Genomic DNA, 16,017 nt, shown 5'->3' on the forward strand with positions numbered 1-16,017 from the left:
CAAGAAAGTATAATTATCTCAATCTTGACTTTCACAATTCGTATTCATACAAACCAAGACAACCATTTTATCATATAAGTACAATGCTGATAACTTTGGTAATGTCAAGGTCATATATTAATCTAATATAAAATGCACTATTATCATTCTTCTTTTCAACTTTATTGAGATATAATTAACAAATAAAATTCTACAGTATTTAAATTGTATAATTGTACATTGTGATGATTTCATATAATATACATTGTGAAAGGGTCCCCTCATCAAATTAATTAACACATCCTTCACCTCACATATTTGTCTCCCCCCCCCCTTTTTTTTAATCCTCACTCGAGGACATTTGTCCATTTTGTTGTTCAGATAGAGTGGAAGGGAGAAAGAGAGAGAGAAACTCGACGTGAAAGGGACACATCGAGTGGCTGCCACCCGCACAACCCAACCAGGGTCGGTGACAAACTGCAACTGAGGTACATGCCCTTAGCAGGAACTGAACCCAGGTCTCTCAGAACCGCAGGCCAATGCTCTAATAGCTGAGCCAAACCGGGCAGGGCTCTTTTTTTTTTTTTTTTTTTTTTTATGAGAACATTTAATTCTTACTCTCAGCACATTTCAATTATACAATATAGTGTTCTCAACTATAGTCACTATATTATACCTTAGATCCTCAAACTACATTCCTCTTATACTTGAAATATTCCATTTTATCAACTTCTTCCTACTTCTCCCATCCCCCATCATCCGTTTCTTCATCATTAGCGACATACATAATAAATTGTAAAAAGGAGCCCCAAGTGAAGACTTCAGAGAATCCTTGTTAAAAAAAATGTTTGCAGGTTAATGACTACAACTAACATTTACTGAGGACTGCTATATGTCAAGCATCACACTGAGTATATAAATATGTATTATAAATATGCCAATTAATTGTCATGATAATCCTATGATATCAGTACTCTTATTTTCTCCACCTCATAGATAGACAAATCCAAGAGGAAGGTGAGATTTTATAAGAAAGAGCTCGCCAAAGAAATTATCCCTACCTTCAGGTGATTAGAATAAAAAATGTGGTTAGTCACTACAAGTCTTACCTAGAGGAGGAAAAATACAGATTTTATAAAGATAAAGATAAATGGAGAGGGAAAAAGAGAGATAGGAAGAGGAGGAGGAAGGAGAGAGAAAAAACTAAAAATCTAACATTTCCCAAACACTTCTAAATGCAAGGCATTTACAACATACATTCATATAATCGTGATAATCCTATAAAATGGGTATTGATTCCATTTCACAGATGAGAAAATTAAGGTCCATGAAGTTTAAAGGGCTATCCTCAAATTTTGAACTCAAATCTATGTGACTCCAAAGTCCATGCTTTTTTCAATAAATTACGTTGCCAACGTAAATAAAATTAAGGCAGAAATAGGGTTGAAAAGGAAAGAAAATTTTAAAATGTGAAGCTAGGAAAAGAGAGATCCACCGACTTTTAGCAGTTTCTTGATGGATACTGGGATAAGATAGGGCATTGCTGACACAGAGCATGTTGCTTTTAATCTAGAATGAAGGGCCATCAGGAGTCAGAATGGCTACTTGATTTGATTTGAAGGATCAGTGCCCTTGATGCCTTCATGCATTGGTGTTCTCCCCCACTCCATCTAATTGTCAGTGAAGCTGCCATGAGAAAAAGCAATGGCCAACTCACCTGGATGGGCCAGTCCCATACTGAGCAATCACACAGTGTATACCAGTGGCCTGGCCTAGCCCAACACACAGTCATGAGCTGCTTTATCAAAATTGAGACGCCAATCCATCACTGTGCATACATTGTACGGCCACAGCAGAAGCCAACAGAACCAGTTTCATATTAAAGCCAAGGCAGATGCAATTCAGGTCTGACCAAAATTTTCCATTTCAAAATGACAATCAAGAGAGCTGAGATGAGGACTCACAGCTTCAAGTTTCCTGGCAAGCCCAACATGTGGTGTCCAACCAAAATGCCATAGGGACAAGTGGAGAATCTTTTTCACCAAGTAACAGTAAGAAAGAATTATCACACCTGAAACTAATACAAAATAATATTGCATGTAAACTGTAATTGAATAAAAAAAATAAACAAAAGTCAATTCATTTTGTTTATTATACTTAATATATTTTATACCATATTGGCCAGATTCATCTACTCCTTTACATACGCGTGCTTCATTTTCAATCCCATACTTCTTGATCTTGGGTCTTTCTCAAAACCAAGTTGTCATGGGTTAAGGGAGAAAGCTGGACAACTAGCCTGGCCAGAGGCTTGGATGATGTAGAAGTGAAGGGAGGCCCAGAAGTGACCCAGACTTGATCAGTACCAGCACAGTGTACAGATGGATTCAATCTGATGGCAGCTTCCTGTTCTGAGTGGCCCACATGAGTTGAAAGAGATCCCAGTTGGACAAAAAGGGGGCAAGTTTTCCCCTTCACAGAAAGGGGGTTTTCAACAATTTCACTTAATCAAATGGATTTGTATTTTAAAAATATGGAGGAAAAATATATATCAGGAAATCAAGACAGAAACCAAGTCTGGACAAATAAAATAAGAGGTAACAGAAAAACTATGATCCTAAAAGCATAGGCATGTAAGTTTGAGGCAGCAAAACAAATTTCAGACTAAAGACTGGCGAGGCAAACCACAATGCTCTCGCTTCCCAGTGACTTTATTTAGGACTGACTCAGAACCTCAGAGTACTAGGCAGACAAAAATAATGATGATAAAATGATAGTAGCAACTATTCTTTTTCTTATTTTTTTCATTGAATGTATTGGAGTGACACTGGTTAATACAATTATATATGTTTCAGGTGTACAATTCCATAATATATCATCTATATATTGTATTTTGTGTTCACTACCCCAAGTCAAGTCTCCTTCCATTACCATTTATTCCCCCATACCCTCTTCTTACTCCCCAGTAGAAACTATTCTTTTTTTATTTTTAAATATGTTTTTATTTATTTTTTTAGAGAGAAAGGAAGGGAGAGAGAGATAGAAACATCAATGTGAGAGAGAAACATCAATTGGCTGCCTTCTGCATGCTCCCTACTGGGGACTGAGCCCGCAAGCTGGGCATGTGCCCTGACCGGGAATCAAAGTGGGACCTCTCAATCGGAGCCACACTAGCCAGGTGAAACTATTCTTTATAAAACATTTAATAATGTTAGTAGTGTGTGTGTGTGTGTGTGTGTGTGATTTAATTCTCACAATAACATATTTGGTTGGTATTATTTTCTCTAATTGAGCCCCCAGTAGACTTTGAAAATAAAAATTTTCATTCATAATAATCAAATAAAGAGGATGAGAATTCCAGAACATGGTTGGAATTCACCAGTGTTAACTGACTTGTACTGAGTCATCCTCACTAACATCCAGTTGCTGCTTCAAATAGCAGTATTTGTTTTGATTGTAAAGGTTACATTAAAAAGCAGCAAAGCTACCAAATCCATCCAGGGATCAAACTCACAATCTTGTCTTTATTATTAAGCAGTACACTGAAATCACCAAACATAAAAATCATCAATACCCACAGCACTCAATAACACATTATTTCTTTATGCCTATTTTTAAATAGAATGAGGTAGAATGCTAATATTGAAACATATGAGACCACAAAACTGATGTCAAAACATGCTCAAATTTAAAATTGTGAAATCATCATGTCTGAGTTATTCTATGTTGAGAGCTATAGTCATAGAACATCGGAATAAGATAAATGAAAAATAATGTCGAGTTATACCAAGTTAATACAAAATTCAGACTCAAAGATAACTAAAGAAACTCTATACTCAAAGACAAGAACCGAATCTGCTATGGGTAACCGAAGGTACAATTATATTTATGGAACAAAATAGATAAGAACATAATCTAGGACAGACAGAATTTGTTGTCAATTTATAGGTAAGTTGCAAACTAAAATTCAAAAGCATCGTATTGGCCCTGGCCGGTTTGGCTCAGTGGTTGAAGCGTTGGCCTGCAGTCCAGAGAGACCTGGGTTCGGTTCCCGCTATGGGCACGTACCTCTGTTGCCCTTTGCCCCCGGCCCTGGTTGGGTCGTGCGGGTGGCAACCACTCGATGTGTCCCTTTCACGTCAATGTTTCTCTCTCTCTCTCTCCTTCCCACTCTATCTGAACAAAAAATGGGAAAATGTCCTCGGGTGGATTTAAAAAAAAAAAAAAGCATCGTATTGTGTTGCCTAAATGGAGACATGAAAATGTCACTCTTGGATTAAGGAACCTTAAATGGCAAGCCCAATGATGAGGAATCTGGAACCTCATGTTGACAACTTCCATTGTAGGGCGGAACAGATACAGACTAGGTGACCAACATACCACTCAAACGAAAACATTTTGTGTTGAACCGAGGTGAACACAAGCAAAATAAATGCTTTAGAAATGCACTGATTTTCAAGGAACATGGCATGGTTATGAACCCTTGCTCGGTTTACCAGCAGGAGCTTAGACTAACGTGTTGAGCAAATGTCTGTATTATCTTAACACATTATATCTTGCTACACATACAGCTTAAAAGATAAAATTATATATCAATACATCTTTTTCTGAAAAGCATCTTCAGTACCATAACATTGAATCATATATTCTGGGTGAAAGGTACTATACTACCCCTTCAGCAACTAGTGATCAACAACCACATCATAGTGAATAACTATAGCTTGGCCCTCTCCAAGGTTCATTGTTCCAGCTTGCTGAAAGAAAAAAAAAAAAATCTCTTATTTAGAGACTTCAATTTCGGGAAATAGTCATTTGTAGAGTCTGTGCTCATCAGTGGAAATGAACCATTACCAAGAATCATAAGACCCAGCACAACTCTTAGAAAAATGATAATAATGTCCATATTATTTAATAAAGGCGTGTCAATTAAATTACTGTTTGATATATGAAACCTAATATATATTGAATGGAATTATTGAAGTAAAGCAGATGATGTATATTTAACATGTTATTCAAAATGCCCTTCTTTAATATAATGACATGGAAAAATTTATACATTATATACTCTAAAGTGGAAAATATCAGACCATAAAAGTATATCCAGATTACAATTTTAAAAATGTAGATATAGATATGAAAACAGATATAGATACACATACACACACACACACACACTATATATATATATAGTAATTATATCAAGCTGATTTGGAGATAATTAGACTAGGCTTGAAAGATCTATTTCCTGTGTCTAAGTATCAGTCTTCTTTCAAAATCTTCCCGTAGATCTATCAATGAATACTACAGGTGCATTGCCCCAGCAGCTCTAGGTGCCAGAAAAACAGTTTTTATAACAAATGTAAATATATTTTTTAAATCCTGTGTTAGTATTATTTCTGCTATTTTTACTCAGTTTATTCCTTGCAGCTCTTTTTAATCTACATCCTGGTTTAGTGTGTTACTCCCGCGCTTGATGAGAGGAAGCAAGGAAAGCATTAGCAATGTGTTCAAAGATCTGGTGCAAGCCAATTAATTCAGAAGGAAAATTTGTATTTTTATTAACCAATTAGTCACCATCCTCCTACATTAGGTTAAAGCACCTAGTGGGAAATATAACTCAATACTGTTGTTAATCTCACAAAGTATATGGTAGTAACTTTACAATACACTAAAAACCATAACAACTAAAAGTCTTTGTAGAAAAAGGAAGGTAGGGATAAAAATAATGAATTTTACTAAACTATAAAAGAAGGACTTTGGCCCTGGCCGGTTTGGCTCAGCGGTTGGAGCGTCGGCCTGCGGTACAGAGAGACCCGGGTTCGGTTCCCGCTAAGGGCATGTGCCTCGGTTGCAGTTTGTCCCCGGCCCTGGTTGGTCGTGCGGGTGGCAGCCACTCGATGTGTCCCTTCACGTCGATGTTTCTCTCTCTCTCTTCCTCTCTCTCCCTCCCGCTCTATCTGAACAAAAAATGGAAAAATGTCCTCGGGTGAGGATAAAAAAAAAAAGAAGGACTTTGGTAAGATAGAGCAAGATGGTATGTGACTTACATATTGAAAACAAAACAAGTAACTTGGAGAGTAGGTAAGGTAAGGCTTTTGAATGTATTTAAACATATTTTTGTTTAATTTATACTGGTGCAAGTAATAGACATTCAAAAAGAAAATAAACCAATACAGACAGCTATAAGCACTTTGCAAATTCAAGTTATAGGTTACACATTAGAGAATGACTAATCCAATTGCTAGAGTTTGGAATATAATCAACATGCCCATTGTTGGTTATCTCAAACTCATCTCTAATAATATTACTTACTGCCCATGTTTGTGTAAAAACTGTTTTCCAAATGCTTTCACATGGTGGTCTTTTAATCCTTTCCAAAGTCCACTGAGGTAAGTAGGTAACTCCTACTCAAAGCCAAGTTTATCATTAAGAGTCCAGACCAAACGGTTTCCTAACCATTCAACATTCATTCTACCCTTGCCTCCCTCCAATGGCTTTAACGCCTCCCACTTCTGTGATTCCCGTGCACAGTGGAGATTCAACAATTATGTAATGAATAAATACATTTTTATCTCAAAAAGTAAACAGGAATAGAAGAATACAGTTGAGGGTAGAAATGCCCTGTGCCTCATTAGTACAGCATGCAATCAACATACCACATCACAGTGAATGGCTACAGCCTGGCCCTCTCCAAGGTTTCTTGTGCCTGCTTACTGAAAGAAAAAGTCTCTTATTCAGAACTCCAAACTGACTGTGTAGCTGTGTCAAAGAATGTTAATATCTACTCTGAAAAGTATATAATTTACCATATTTAGAGAACAGATACCGTGATGCCTAAGTGACAGACACAGCTTCTCAAAACTGAGAATAATTTCAAAAACTAGTATGTTACTACACACTAAGAGATGCAAAGAGTGGGAAATAAACCTTGAGCTGACCTTGTTTTAGTCCCTGGACTCATACTGCCCACCTCTCCACAACCAAGTCTGTAAAATGTTCTTGTTTTCTTGCTCTTACTGAAGAAGAAGATGGAGGATAGCTACCCAAATTAATTGACGCTGGGGTTAAATCCTGAATGACTTCCTTCCAACCTAGATTCATAGATAACAGCTTGTTCAGTTCAATAACCCCAACGCTCTTCAAATATTCTAGTGTAATAATGTTGTCCATGTTGTTAGCACCTTCTAAAAAAACAAACAAACAAAAGCATTAAATGTTCTCTGAGTTTGGGGAACATTTCAAGCCAGGGAAAATCATCACATTCTGTATGTCTCTACCACTGGGATTTGAGAGCGAGAGAAGAATCCTATAAAGTCAATCGCATCAAAAGTGAAGATATTTGCCTGCATCGAAGCAGTCTAGAAAGATTTGTGTAGGGTCGGATATAGAATATTTTTTTAATAATGGGTCTCCATTATGGTCAAATTATGCTGTATTCTTTATTTCCTTTTAAAATAAGTATGGGAGGGGCTGATATAGTATTTAAAAGTTTAGAACCACCCATCCAGTCAAGTAATACTCAAAAGGGGTCTTTTTAAACCATTGCGATTTCAACCTCCAGCTCCAATTCCAGATCTCAATAAATACAACTCACCTCATCCCACTTGACCTCTGCCCCAACCCCACCCTCCAGCCACCTCCTTTGTAACGAGGCTGCCATTATTACTGAAACGAGGTATAATCCTCAAATCTATAGGAGTGGGGGGGAAGTTGTAAGAACCAAGGTGAGGGAAGGAGGAGAGACCACATGTTTCAGGCCTAGCATTTACAAAATCCTTCTATTTACACATTTAACATTATTTCAAAATTAGACTGCATGCACATTATTTGTTTGGTAGTTGCTGTGAAAGCATTTATGTGTTCCATGTAAATTTTGAAAACTGTCTGTATTATTTTTATAACCCAGTTTTGGCAATTTCTTCGCATTTCAATGTACCAGGAAGATAAGCCTGGATGTCTACTCCAGGTGTCCCTCCCTGGCTAGAGCCCTGGTCTGGTTTCTGGAATTGAGGCAATCCTGAAGCCAAAATAATGGGCACCGAGAGTGGGAGAACTCCTCTAAATGTCAAATTAAACATGTATAAGGAATGCTTAAGGGATTAAAACTGCAGTTTTTAAAATTTATTCTCTTTCTGGGATGTCTGCCAGCAACACACGAAGTCCATGAAAATCTACACACAAAGAAGACTCGGGCTGCTGACTGTGGGTGCTCCGGCAATTCCCTCATTGTCTGGGCCTCTACTGCCTCAACTGCTTTATTTAAAAATAATAATAAAAGTCGGAACCAGTTAGTCCCTTCAAGGTTCCTTTCAAGTTTTAAAATCAATTTTGTTAATAATCATAGAACTACTAAAAATTACGTTTGATATATAAAATATCTGCTCATTTCAAAAAACAAAGGACAAAGAAACCTCAAATATAATTCTTAAACATTCAGGAAGACTTCGTAATAACTGTGAGATGTCATGAAAATTGCCCCTTTGACTTGGCTGTCATTTGTTCCAAATAAAGCCCAAGCCACAAGAAAACTATTTTAACACTCTGAGAAGATTAAAGAGTTAATCCACTGGGAAACCATATTGAACAGCAGAATTCACAAATCCGCTTCCCAGAGAGAAGCATTGAAAGTAGCAAACATATTTGTTTTATTTTGAATAAAGTTATTCTAATGATACACTGTATACAAATAGTTTCTATTATTTAGCATGCATTTTCATCTATGTGTTTTTTGTTTTTTCCTGATCTAAAACTTAGATAAAGGTCATGTCTCATGTTGACAGAAAACAACCATTTATAAGTCAGAGTCACACAGGTGAGTTGTGACTTGTCTTGGGGAAAAACATCTATAATAATGAAAATTCCAAGTTCACTTCTTTGAGGAGAAATGATGTGAATTGGAAGACTGGACAGATTATGGAATTAACTGCCAAGATAATGTCTGCTTTCATGGCTTCACTAAACTGGAATTTCTAGTGCATCATTCACTACCCCATAATTATGCATCAAAATATTAACCAATTAGCAGGAAAGATGGTAAGAGCTCAAGGGGCAGTGATAATTAGACATGAAATCTGAACTTCCATGGAATTCCAAACAAACAGGTCTATCACACCTTATAAATGTAGTAAACCTGAAGAAATGTATCAACTCATATTTTATAAATAAAATAATTTCACTGGCTTTCAACTCACATAATCTGCTAGTTTTTACTCCTCTCTTTCCTTACTTTCTGATCCAAATATAAAGACATACAAGTAAAGCATGTATATCAAGTAGGACATGATGTAAATAAAATACTTCTAATGCACAGGCTTTGGAGTTCAATTTTTATATGAAGTATCTTTGGAAACAGGGCACAATTTTCATTTTTTAAATCATTGTTCCTGAGGAATGTATAAATTTTAAAATGCTATTGATAAAAATAAGGGAGAAATCAAAACTAAACTGCAACAATTGTCTTTCATGTCTAGTTTGTGCTGTTGTCTATATTTTGTGTTAGTTCCAATATAGTTTGTGCATTTCAAGAGCCTCACATTGCTAGGTCTAAATTCCATGAAAGCAGGGATCATGTCTATCACGTGTTGTGTATACTCAGTGGTAGGAAAGCATCCAACACATACATAGCAGGCACTTAATACATATTTGTTGCATTAAGGAAGGAATAAACAAATGACCAGCCCTGGCTGGTTTTGCTCAGCGGTTAGAGTGTTGGCCCACAGATCAGAGAGTTCCCGTTAAGGGCACATACCTCGGTTGCAGTTTGTCCCCACCCCGGTTGGGGTCATGTGGGGGGCAACCACTCAATGTGTCTCTCTTGCATCGATAGTTCTCTCTCTCTCTTCCTCCCTCTCTCCCTCTTGCTCTATTTCAAGATAAATGCAAAAATGTCCTCGGGTGAGAATTAAAAACAACAACAAATGACCAAACAACAGATAACCATCTATTTCTATACAGTAAATATTTAAAAGAAACTTGTTTTTCTACCTGTACACTTTTTAAACATTAAATTGTTTCAAATAATTTACCACACATGTGTACTTGTGTTTCAGCTTAAAAGATCCTTATAACATTGAAATTAGTACATGAAATGTCTTGGAAACATTTAAGAACACAGAAATAGGTATCAGAAACCTGAGTCTGAGTTTCAATTCTCGTACTTCGTGGCTAAGAAATCTTGAACAGGTGACTAGTGTCTTTGAGACTCATTTTTTTTATCTGTATAATAGAAATAATATCTGTCCAGCCTACCTGATAGGGTCTTTATGTAGATTAAATAAGATATCTTGCATTTGTATTATAACCAGAATAAAACAAAGAGACCATAAAAGCCTGTTTCCTCTTCAGTAGCAAGCGCACCCAGAGTAAACATATCATTGGAAAAGTCAAGTTTGAAATAGTAAGATAGTTGCTTCCTGTCAATATGGAGGCACCATTTGTGCCAACAGTTTGACTAACAACAACCAAAAAAAATGACATATTTAATAGATTGAATATGGAAAGTTCTTACAACCCTTAATACCATTACATCACCACCTCATTTGAGGAAAGAGAAAAGTTCAGGAAGGTCACATTGCAAATCAGCGCCAGTGACAGACCGGTTAACAGAGCTGTTGAGTGTCCAATCAGCCCGTAAGCCTGCTGAGCAGCGCTGCTTCTTAACCATGCTTCAGTAAGGCGAAGAGACAGCAAGTTAGACATTACACACTAATCCACACTCACTGTCAAAGAATATACTGTTCTGTGCCGAAGCCAGGCAAAGAAATTGTAGTTCACAACCACATAGACCAGCGATTTTTAACTTTTTTCATCTCATGGCACACATAAACTAATTACTAAAATTCTGCAGCACACCAAAAAATATTACATATTTTTTGCCAATCTGACAGGAAAAAAAGGTATAATTTTGATCCATTCATACCGGACGGCCATTGTTATGCTGGCTATTGTCTTTTTTTTTTTTTTTTTAATTATTTCACAATCTAAGGGAAAAGAGGTCAGTGTCCCTGACTAAATAAATAGTCAGGTATTGCATGTTTTAAAAAGTGCTGTGGCACACCAGCTGGAAACCGTTAACATAGGCACTGGTGTGAAAACACATCGGTTCTTCCTGTATCTCCATTTTCATTCAGCTCTTGATATATTTTGCAAGCTAAACTTCTTGTAAAGGAAAAAAGTGCCACCCTGGCCAGTTTGACTCGGCAGTTGGAGCGTGGGCCTGCGGACCAGAAAGTCCCATGTTAGGTTCCCGCTAGGGGCACGTACCAAAAAAAAAAATTTCTAAATGTTATGCCAGCATTACATCGGGGAAAGGAAAAGGACACATCTCATGATGTCTTAGATTTAGAATCAGCTACCATATGGAGCCCATAATTAGTAACTCTCTATACCTATGCACAGGGAGGAAAAAGATGCTGCTGTTAAATCAAGTTATATATATATTTCTTATTTCACATTTCATTTAATAGGAAATATATACAGTGTGTATGACCACTTTAAACACAGGCACTTAATATTTTGGTATCTTCCTAATCTAAGGGTGAGGTTAGTCTATGATAGGATGGCTTGAACAGTTTTATTCTGTAAGTCTTTTCACCTTTTTTAAATTATAAAGTAGCACTATCCAATAGAAATATATGCAAGCAAAATTATATCTAATTTTTAAATTTCTGGTAGCCACACTTGTAAAAAGAAAAATTAAATAGATAAAATTCATTTTAACAATATTTTATTTAACTTAATATATTAAAGTATTATCACTTTAACATGTAATCAATAAAAAGATTATTGATGTGCATTCACTTTTTTCATACTTTTTCATGTCTTTGAAATCCAATGCATACATTACACTTATCACACATGTCAATCAGGACACTAACTGTTCATCAGAAATATTTTATTAGTATTTGGATTTTACACACCTGGCAGTTAAAAAGTAAAGTCACATACCAAGTTGTTCCATGCATACATAAATTTTTTCCAAAAACTAAATCAAGGACCAATTTTATAGCTCTTTAAAATTTAGTTCCTTAGTGGCATTAATCATAATTCAAGGGCTCATTAGCAACATGGGGTCAGGTAGTGCAGCTGTCACCTGAATCCATTATCTACTGCAGTGAAAGATACCGTGTAGAACACCTCAGGTATACTGTCAAAAGGCATTTTCAGAAATTGAATAAAAATATTCTCCCTAAATGAGAAACTTTCTGTTTAACTTCTGTTCCCAAAGTTTTATATGGTCCATACACTTATTTTGAGAAACATAAAATATAGAGTCATCAGCTTTGACATATTAATGTCTCTACAACTAATGAAACACAAGAACCTCTAGGACACTTTTGTGTATTTACACAAGTAGAGTCAACTCTCTATTTATTGTCTGTTATTACATGATACATCGAAGGGGGGAAACAGGTCAAATGTCCTGCTGATCTGTGTTTATTTGTTGATTTATTTTCCCTGCTGATGAAGCCTATCAGAAACTGTAGGGTAGGACAGGACAATACTAGAAAGGTTAAAGACTCTGAGAAAATATTTTAGCCCTAAGTTCGGGTCCTGCCTTTCTAAGCTCTATCTCTTCTAGCAAAACCTAGGCATGAATAGCCTGTCAAGGCCATTCATTTGTAGTTGAACTAGTACAGAATCAGGAAGAGGCAACCGACTTTACCCTAAGTCAGACTTTGCAAAGCATGATTTGGCCTCTCACCTCTGCAGGCTTAATGGTTAACAATTTGAGCTAGAGTCAAGCTGTCTGGGTTGGAACTCTTGTTCTGCCACTTACTATCAGTTTAACTTGGGGCAGGTTACTTAATCCTTCCATGCCTCATCTGTAAAATGGCCATAATAATAACAGGCCTGGACCCTAAGTCAAAGATTGTTATGAGGAATAAATGAGATTTCACAGGATGTAAAACATCTTAACACACAGCACTGATCCTGGCACATGGTACGTGTCCTATAATCTGGATAATAGAGATGAGATGTATGCTTCATAAATATTTGTTGTAAACAACAATATAAATCCAAGCACTTTATAAATGCCAAAGTGCTATATAAGCTTTTTTTTTTTTTTTTATCACGACTGGAGGATATTTTTTCCATTTATCTTCAGATAGAGTGGGAGGCAGGGAGAGGGAGTGGGGAGTGGGGAGACAGCGACCAGTTGCCTCCCGCATTATCCCGGCCAGGGACAAACCGCAACCTAAGTACGTGCCCTTGACCAGAATTGAACCTGAGACTCACTGGTTCATGGGCCCATGCTCTAACCACTGAGGAACCCAGCCAGTGAATACATAGGCTATTTTTTATTCTATGTAAAATAAGATTAGAGAGTGGATTTATTCAGGCAATGTATTTAATGGAAAAACAAAAACAGATCTTTACAATGTGGCTTACTAACTTATTAAAATTTTTACTCCAAAATCAGACCCACATTTATTCACTTAAAAAGTGCTAATGTGGCCCTAGCCGGTTTGGCTCAGCGGTTAGAGCGCCGGCCTGCGGCCCAGGAACCCATGTTTGGTTCCCGCTGAGGGCATGTACCTCGGTTGCAGTTTGTCCCCGGCCCTGGTTGGGTTGTGTGGGTGGCAACCACTCCAAGTGTCCCTTTCACACCTCTCTCTCTCTCTCTCTCTCTCTCTCTCTCTCCCCCCCCTCCCCCTCTCTTTTCCTCCCACTCTATCTGAACAAAAAACCAAAAAAATGTCCTTGGGTGAGGGAAAAAAAAAAGTGCTAATGTGCATATCAAAACCAAATGTGTTATTTATCTGTCAACCTCATTTTGGGGTGACCCATGGCACTCTGCTCTCCACCACTGCAAAGCAGCATCAGATTTAATAGCATGGCCAATAAATGGTCCTATGATGTTCTAGAGAATTCACATAAAAATTTTAAATCTCTAAAAATGGTTTCTCTCACAGCCATATTTTCTGTTTCCAGTACTACTTTATGCTCCTTTGTCTCACGTCCCCTGACCAGATCAGCTAACTAACAAAAATTGCCTCTTACTGTGTTTCCTGTCTTTCCCTTCCGTTTCTCTGACATGGTACCATCATCAATAAGTATTAAAAGACCAAAAGAGACATAGTAGCAGCAGTAAGTAGGAGAAACAAACTAATCCAATTGGATAAGTAGCCCTAGAATAACCAAGAAGGCCCAATTAAAACTTCAAAAGCTTTATTAAAACAGGTTATTCTAAACAGTCATAAAACTGTCACCTCCACAGGTGATCATTTCCTGGTCTGTAAAAGGCATGAAAAAAAATCTTTAAAATTCATTTTACTCTTGAAATTGATCAAAGATACAAAGTGTATATAAAATTACCATTTCTATGCCTACCCAAAATTTCTCACTAAAATAACTTAGAAATGTTGACATGGTAGGGTTTGCAAAATAACTTTCCAGAGAGACTAACAGGGTGGAGGATTTAAAAAAAAATTCTTGGGAAACAGATTATTTGTCTAACCCTTAAAGTATACAGAAAGAGAAGCGAGTTCACAGTAGTAGTCTATCCGAGCTGTGAAAGCAACGCACTATTCCACCATGAATACTTCATTAATATTTCAGTGATGATGCTGCAATTTTCCATGAGCAACTGTCAGAGCTTTGCTTCTTGACACGTATCAAAACGGTCTAAATTACATTCAGTACTCGTGTATCTGTCATGGACCAGTGCAATTTTGGGGTGTCCAGTATTCCCAAACTCAGACCCAGGCACGTAGAATGTTATATTGTATCCACCCTGCTTAACCTCAGGCTGTTTCGCTCGGGCACGCATTTTAACCCTTCCACTTGCTGAAGGGTTTCCTTCCTTCTGCGGACCTGTCACAGTGATTTTCTCCTACATGCGGTCCCCCTCCCAGCGCCCGGAGGCCGGTGCGTCCTGCCCACTCCGCAGGGATGCTCGCGCACGGCCGCGGCACAGGCATCCAGACCTGCGCTGCAGGCGCTGTCCGTCCGATGCTTTGTCTCCTGCCTCGGGAGGCCGGGGTGGCACGGACAAGTATGACAGACACTCTGGAAATCCGAAGAGCGCCCCAGCCCAGCCGAGAGGGTGCTCCTCCGGGCAAAGCCGGGCAGGCGATGGCCCGAGGCGGCCAGAGCTGGAGGCGACCGCCCCTGGGGGACCTGGCCGCGCAGCTCCGGCCACCTGCGCACGCCGCGGGCGGGAGGGCGGCTGGCGTCTCCCCGGCAGCGCCCGGCCGGCGGGGACCGCTGCCCTGATTCCCACAGCCGCCGGCCCCCTCCGGGCGGTCCCTCGGGCCTCCGCGCCGCGGCGGCCGGTGCTCGGACCCGAGCAGGTCCTGGCCGCGCCCTCTGCCCGCAGCCCGCCCGCCGCCGCGTCGGTCCTCACCTGACAGCCACGCGCACCGAGCTCTCGTCCGGGGCGCCCCACATGCTGGCGGCCGGCGGCGCCGGGCCTGGGCCTCTGCACGGCGGGGGAGCGCCGCGCTGGGCGCCCGAGGCTGGAGCGGCAGGGGCGGCCGGCTCACCTCCGCCGCAGTCCAGCCATGTTGGGCGACTGAATGGAAAGGTGGCGGCGGCGCTGAGGCGGGCGCTGAGGAGGAGGTGATTCACGGCGGCCGGGCGCCCGCCCCCTCCCCCGCTCACCCCCCGGGATCTGGGGCGGGGACAAGGCGCTTGAATGGCGAGCGCGGCGGCGGCGGAGCCAGCAGGCCGCCCGCGGCCTCCAGACGGCGGTGTGAGGGCGCCCTGCCCCCTCCGGCGGGGACGCGGCCTGCGGGCGGCCGGCCTGGCTCCACCGCCGCCGGGGCGCTCGGGGCTGCGGGCCCCGCACTGCGTCAGCCGCGGCCGCCCCGCCCGGCCCCACGGCGCCCAGCCCCCGGCCGGGCACTGCCTGGCGCTGCTGGGCAGCAGGCGCGCGGGGGAGGGTGCCGGCCGCGGGCTGCCCGCGCCCCGAGGCGACCAGCCTGCGCGCCCTTCCCGGTTCTGCCGGCACACGCCGCCGCGGACGCTCGCCCTGGCGCCGGCGCCTTCCAAATCCAAGGCTGGTTCCCCCACGCAGCGCCGGGGATCGCCCGC

The 16,017-nt window shown here is 40.2% G+C and overlaps 1 protein-coding gene across 7 annotated transcripts in view; it reads right to left on the reverse strand.

The window, feature by feature from the left end:
- Nucleotides 1–15,753, reverse strand: part of KIF21A (kinesin family member 21A) — a 154,842-nt gene extending 139,089 nt beyond the window's left edge. For 6 of the 7 annotated variants that reach the window (XM_036251207.1, XM_036251205.1, XM_036251204.1 and 3 more), the window contains exon 1: nt 15,329–15,504. In XM_036251207.1, the coding sequence (XP_036107100.1) occupies nt 15,329–15,372 (44 nt within the window). In that variant the 5' untranslated portion in view covers nt 15,373–15,504. Of the gene's footprint in view, nt 1–15,328 lie in introns of all 7 variants that reach the window. The other variant, XM_036251203.1, reaches the window with a different exon arrangement.
- Between the last annotated feature and the right edge of the window lie 264 nt (nt 15,754–16,017).

This window comes from Molossus molossus, unplaced genomic scaffold, assembly GCF_014108415.1.
Source record: "Molossus molossus isolate mMolMol1 unplaced genomic scaffold, mMolMol1.p scaffold_m16_p_10, whole genome shotgun sequence".
NCBI classification, from domain to species: domain Eukaryota; kingdom Metazoa; phylum Chordata; class Mammalia; order Chiroptera; family Molossidae; genus Molossus; species Molossus molossus.